General features: G+C 52.7%; 1 protein-coding gene across 1 annotated transcript in view; it reads right to left on the reverse strand.

The window, feature by feature from the left end:
• Window positions 1-3,663, reverse strand: part of LOC104505960 (protein CEPU-1-like) — a gene marked incomplete at both ends in the record, with an annotated part of 22,352 nt that extends 18,689 nt beyond the window's left edge. Inside the window, 2 exon segments of the mRNA XM_010146739.1 lie at window positions 3,436-3,635; window positions 3,637-3,663. Coding sequence (XP_010145041.1) covers window positions 3,436-3,635; window positions 3,637-3,663 — 227 coding nt within the window.
• Between the last annotated feature and the right edge of the window lie 2,824 nt (window positions 3,664-6,487).

Here is a 6,487-nt window from a genome sequence, read left to right on the forward strand (position 1 = left end):
GCTTAACTAGCTGAAGTGTCCTGCACAGAGTGGGGAGAAGGGGGAGGCTGCACCCAAAATGCTGGGGCAAGAAGTGGGACTTGCTAAGGAAACCAGAGTGGGGTACAGGAGAGGGAAGGAAGGGAAAGCATCCCTCCCCAGAGGTCAGTGGGGCCTAAGTCCAGACGCTGCGGATGACACGGGCGCTCCCTGAGCTGTTCCTTTGAGGTCTGGGCGCTTCTTTCTGGGGGAAATCCAAGTGCAAAGAACCTCCTTGTACCTTGGGCAGCTATGTTGTTGGCTCACATCAACTTGGCGTTACCAACACCGTGCCTGACCCCATTTAAAGCCGTCCCCAAAATAGCAGGTCTGAACTTCGATGCGATGCCAAGGGTCTGTCGTCTTGTTCCCAGGCTCATTTGTCCCACATTAGCACAGAGGCAGCGGGAAGGAGAGATGCACCGACCTGCTATTCCTGGACTGGCAGCAATCACCTTTTTTTTTTTTGGCCTTTTGTAGCAGGATTTCAAGACTGACAAGTGTTTCTGAAAGCCTGACCGAAGAGGAAAGGTGGGAGGAACGGGGCTTGCATCGTTTCAGAAAGAAAAGTGGCTAAGGGGCAACACGATAACAACCTTCCCAAAAGCTAAAGGTTGTTACAAAGAGGACAGTGATCAATTGTTCCCCACGTCCGCCGGGAATAGGCCGAGAAAAACTCCACTTCATTTGCAACAAAGAAGGTTTAAGTTAGATATTAGCTATACATTTTCTAATTATAAAGGTAGCGAAGCAGTAGAATAGATCGTCTAGGGAGACTGAAGAACCTGTTTTGTTAAAGATTTTCAAGAATAGCTTTCACGTGTGTTTGCCAGCGATGTCTCTGCCTTCGTTGCAGGGGGACAAGCTAAATTAGCTCTTGAGGTGCCTTCTACCCACCTATTTTAGGATCTCAGCCATCAGTACAGTCAGCCTAGAAATAAAGGTGCAGTGCTTCCCTCACTGCGGTGCGGACATCCTTGGCTCCTGGTGCTTTCTCTGCCTTAGGGGACCATTCCCAACCATCATACCCTAAAGGAAGCTCCTTCTCCCACCCCTATCCCTCTTCTGTTTGTTTGCTCTTTCTCCCCACAGCACCGCTTCCTCCAGCAGCCCTTGGCAGATTAGCGATACCCCAGCTCCACACTCCCTCCATCCATGGCCGTTTCCCAGCTATATCCCCGAAACCTGGGGAGAAGGAGAGATGCACGGCATGGACCGAGGGTGTCTGGACCCTGGCCCACCCACCACGCCTGTCTGGGGGAGCAAGCAAGCTGCTGAAATCCCAGCTGGAGGGGGGAAAAGCTCCTTTACCCCCAGGCAGCCCGTCCCTTTGGAGAAAGCAGCCTGCCCGGGGGCAGGATTTAATTGCATCCTGAGAGGCTGGAGTGCTCCAGAGCTGCGCCCCCAGGCCCTTTCCTGCTGCAGCAAGGGGAAAATCAGGACCTGCTTAGGGCAACCTGCATACCACCCTATTTCTGGCTGCACCTGGACTAAACCTGTTTAAAAGGGGAGACCCTCTTTCCCAATTCCTTTCACCGCCTTTCCTTTCCTATTGGGCTGCGGGAAGGGGCAAGACATCCCAGAGCCATGTGCCGAGCTTGGCACATCCCTGAAATCTGGCCCTCGGACACCCTGCTTTCCTGGGAGGGAGGGGTACGCGACACTTCCCACAAACTGAACATCATTTAGGATGGGATTATACCGGATTGCGTATTTATTGGGCCCATTTTCCAAGGCAGGAGAGTTAATCCTGGCACCCCAGCCAAATTTTAATTGGGGTCATTAAGGCAGGCTTCTCTTTAATTGGCCACGATCTTCACTTTCATGTCTTGGTCCAGCACGTTGCTGCACATTACGCTCTTGCCACCTTCCACTCAGGAAAGGGCTGGGAGAGCCCTTGAAATTACGGGACCTGCTCCCGAGAGCCGGTATTTCTGTTGTCAGTGGATGAGGATAATCAACACATTCCAGGACTGAGCCCATCGCTGAATCCTCCAGGACTTAACTGTGCTGCTGCAAGGAGTTAAGACAGGACCTTTTTCTCCAGTCCCTAAACATCCCTTCCTAATGATACAGCAAGACACAGGAGGGATGGACCTGGGTGTCTGGTGATACAGGAAATTTAGGTCAGGAAACAGGAATCAGAAGAGAACAGATAGAAATTGTCCTGCATCACCCCGGTGCCTGATAGCGACTTCAGAACTTGTGAGTGATCGACTTTGGCTTAAGAAACTCAGGCAGGTAATAACAGATTGCAAGATAAACAGCAAGGGCCCGGGCTGGCAATGCATCCGCGTTCCCTCCGCGGTTAATGGAGATGGAGAATGTCCGGCTGGGTTTAGTTTGCTTGATTGCTCGAAGAGGTAAGAGAAAATGGAAAGGAAAGAGCGGGTGGGGGTAGGGAAGTAAAGGCCCTGGGTTTGGTTTTTTTCCCCCCCTTCTATTCATTAGGCTGTCAATAACGCTCAGGCCTGGCATATCGACGGCGGATTAGCTCAACCTGGCTCTGTGTACAAGACCAATGCCTTTTTAACCCAGCTTGTTTCCAAATCAATACACCCATCAGCATTCGAAAATTAGCCCGAGACGAGATTCCAATACTCAAGCTGGTATGTCATGCTCAGAGGGTTCCTGGCCAAATCACAGAAGCAGGGAAAAAAAGGTTGCTAGCAAGGGATTAGAAATTTTCCATTAATCTTTCCCCAGGCTGCTTCCATAAAGCTCCCCAGGTCCCATATATCCCAGCGCACAGGCTCTCCCGCACCCACCCAGCCCAGCAGCACGGAGGCCGGCGCTCTCTCGCATGAACACCCAACTGCTTGACCATCGTACGCTCACACGGCATCCCCTCCAGAGCCCGCGCGTGCCTGCGCGCTTGCTGAAGAGCGCACGTGAGTGCGCCCGCTGGGGCACGCTTGGCCGCCGCAAGCGCTCCGCCACCCCATGCTGGACTTCCTCCTCCCCCTCCCAGAAGTAGAGAGTTTCAACACACAAACACATATTGTTGCTAGGCATACACACACCCCCGCAAAGTACACAAATCTGCCAGCTCTCTCTTTTCCCCCAGCACAAGTTTTACTTCAAGCAGTGCCTCCAGCATGGAAAACAAGAAACCCCATCAAAAGACGACGACGACAACAAACAGCAACACGGGTTTGCCAGCGACTGCTTCGGGAGGCAGCTGCCTGTGTCAGAGCCCCATGAAGACTCCAGGGAAGTTGGATCAATGCGACTGCACGTCGCAAGCTTCACTGGGACTCTCCAAACCTGTGGATCAGCCTCTACGTTTGCACCAAGTTGTCTCACACATAGTAGGCTCAACATAGGAGCGATGGGAGGAGGAGACACCGGGGCAAAGGGATGAACAGAAATCAAAGCACAACGCCCAAACCCTCTAAGAATTCTCCCTCCTCTTACCTTGCACGATGAGATGGACGCGCGATGTCTTGGGGTGATTGTCTGTCTGCACGGAGCAGGTGTAGGGGCCCTCATCGTACACGTCCACATCTTGGATCTGGATGCTGTACTGGGTTTTGGTGTTGGCCAAGAGCACCACCCGAGGGTCCAAGCACCACTTGTCATTGCCAGCATAGAGGATGCTGCTGCGGGTCAAAAAGTCGGGTGACTCGGTTGTCCACGGAGCACCTGGAGAGAGGCGGAGAGGTGACCCATCAGCACACCGCTCTTGGGCGCTCTGCCCTCCCTTCCCCAACCCCTCCCAGTCCTCCCAGCACCGTGTACAGCTTCGCTGCCAGCAGCAGTTACAGACCCAGTGCTTTCAGGGTCCAAAAAAGGACAATTTCAGCACTTTACCTGCTTCACAGATATAGAGAGGTCAAAGCCGCCCAGCACCAACGGACCTTTCACCCCTACATTCCCGTTTGCTCCGCTGCAAACTCAGAGACATCCAGAGCCAAGCCAAAACCTCCATCCTGAGTCCAAACTACACTTATTTTTGGGGAACACAGGTTGCTACCTCCTGCCTAAACCCCATCGCTTGTCATTCTCTCCACAGACCTTCCTATCCCTGCAGCCAGGCAACGCAATCCAAAGCGAAGCAGGGAAGCAGTTTGCGCTGCTTCGCAAAGGAGCAAGAAAAATTTATCCGGGGGGAAAGCCAGCTTTGACACACCCCTAAAGAGCAACCTTGAGCTTCTTACCATTTGTCCCCTCTGCCAGTTCTTCGCTTCCTCCCCATCAGCTGCATCGCTGCACCTCCCTCACTTAGTGCACCTCACCCCAGCTAAGGGTGTCCCTTATTGAGCGATGTTTTGGAGGTAGAAACCTTCTGTATCCAGCTTTATTAAGAAAAGGAGCCCACCCCGGAAGACAACGTGGCACAAGCCTAGAAGAGACTTTGCTTCCGAAGGAGATTATTCTTCTGTCCACATTACCGGGGCCAGCCCTTCATCCCCACACCCCCAAGCAAGTCTGGAATCCTCTATTCCCATGAATCATCTCCAGATGAGCAAAGAGCAGAGGGCCTGGAGGCTGCCTGCTGTCCAAGCCCTTCCCTAGAAACTTGCAGCCCTCCAGGCCAGGTAAAACCCCGAGCAAGGCTGGGATTACGGAGCCGTCAGTTGCCGTGCTTTGCTGGATGCCGGCGACGGAGGATAATGTCCCTGCGTAAAACCACTCAGCCTAAGATCCACTTTTTATGTTCTCCCCATCTACTTCATTACTTGTGCAGTGGCTGGGATGAAAATGAACTTGGGAAGCATGGAAAAAGATCACGGCAGCCTCTGGGAGATCTCACAGGGGGTGACCTCAGTGAATGCAAGGGGCTTAACGGGCTACACGCGCCAGGCTGCGGTAGCAGGGGGGTTAACGGCAAGGATGAATCTGTGGCATAAGGATTTATCCTGGCATTTTAGGGACTGTGTCCGTTGTCAGGGCGAGCTGTCTCCTTACTGGTGGGCAACTTCTCTTCCTGTGTCCGCTACAGACGTCAGCGGACACGGGTACCCTCCTGGGGACAAGCTCTCTCATCTCATCTAACCTCTTCTTGGAGGCATCTCTTTGGCCCCAGTGATATCAGGAGAAGCCTAAACAACCCGCTTGTCATCCCCCCCCACCATTTGGAGGGTGGGGACGATGGATCCCCACGAGGTGACGTGCCCAAGGCGAGATGGGTTGTCTGCAGCCCAGGACTCCCCAGCTGATTTGCTAGGCAAGTACCCAAGCCACTGCACCATCCTCCCTCTCTGGTGTGAAAAACATCTGATAAATTAAACCATTTTACTGCTGTTCCATAATGATATTACGATAATAATAAATTAAATGTGAGCAGATTTTTATTATCTACATAAAAAGAAGCAATAGATCCAGCCTGGGCTGAACACCAAGAACTCAGCTGCACTACAACTTGAGCAAAACCTGACAGTTTAGTTGCTCAAGTTGAACAAAACTTGGAGATTTCTTCCCAGAGGATGGGCTTAGTGCATTGTACGGGGACCAAATAAAACACAGGTGGGTATTTGGTGCTTGGCTCTGGCCTGCCCATCCCAAGGCCATGAAATAGGCTCCTGCGGCTGCAGCGAGCAGCGCTTCTGCACAAACACAGGGGTGTCCACCCTCACGGCCAACGCCGTGTCGCCGAGAAGGACTAGATGATGAGGAATCAGACGTGGCCTGAATTTCTCAGACCGGTCCCTTCTGCAGAGATTATCCCCGAGGACCGGTAAAACAGGCTGAACTAAAAATATATATTTCCTCTCTCCTCCTCCACACCAGGTTTTTGGTGAAATGCATCAGCTTGGAGATCCCTGGATAATAATGGAGCCAGACAGTGTGTAATCCAAGCATTCCCTCTATCATATGGGCATTTAAGTGCTTTTGAAAAGCAACGGGGCTCAGGTAACGCATGAGGCAACAGTGAAATAAGTGCTTTCGCCCTTCACAGCACCCGGTCACAATCTCTTCTTATCACCTAGACACGCTTCTCTGTCCCTGGGATCGGCAAGCTTAAAGTTGTTATTTTATTTTCTTCCCGGCCTCTTAAAGCTCCCGAGCCAATATATATATAATAAAGCACGGAAAAAGCTCCCGGGAAAGACACACTTTGACCTCTGGATATGATGTACTATTTAGGGGATGGCGGGTCGTGCTCCTACCCCATCGGGGTCCCCACGGCTGAGGCTGACCGCAGAGACCTGATGCTCTTCCAGCCCCTCCATCTGCTCCCCCTTCCCTCCTCCAGCAGCTCCTTTCTCCAGAAGCCCGGGGCAGGGATGGGAAGCCCTCCTCTCCTGCACACAGGCAGCCGAGCGGAAAGCCTTTGGCTTTGGCTGGGAAGCCAGGCTCCAAGTGTAGGTGGAAAGCAAAGCCAGCGCCAAGCCGGCAGCCTTTCCCTCTTTCCACCCCATTCCTGGCAAGGTGCAATGCCCCAGGGTGCTTCCTCCACCTCGCTGACAGAGTTTGGGCATTTCAAGGCAATTTCACGCATCAACCAGAGGTGAGAGCTGCCCGG

The sequence above is a fragment of the Eurypyga helias genome, unplaced genomic scaffold (assembly GCF_000690775.1).
Source record: "Eurypyga helias isolate BGI_N326 unplaced genomic scaffold, ASM69077v1 scaffold12032, whole genome shotgun sequence".
Lineage (NCBI taxonomy): Eukaryota > Metazoa > Chordata > Aves > Eurypygiformes > Eurypygidae > Eurypyga > Eurypyga helias.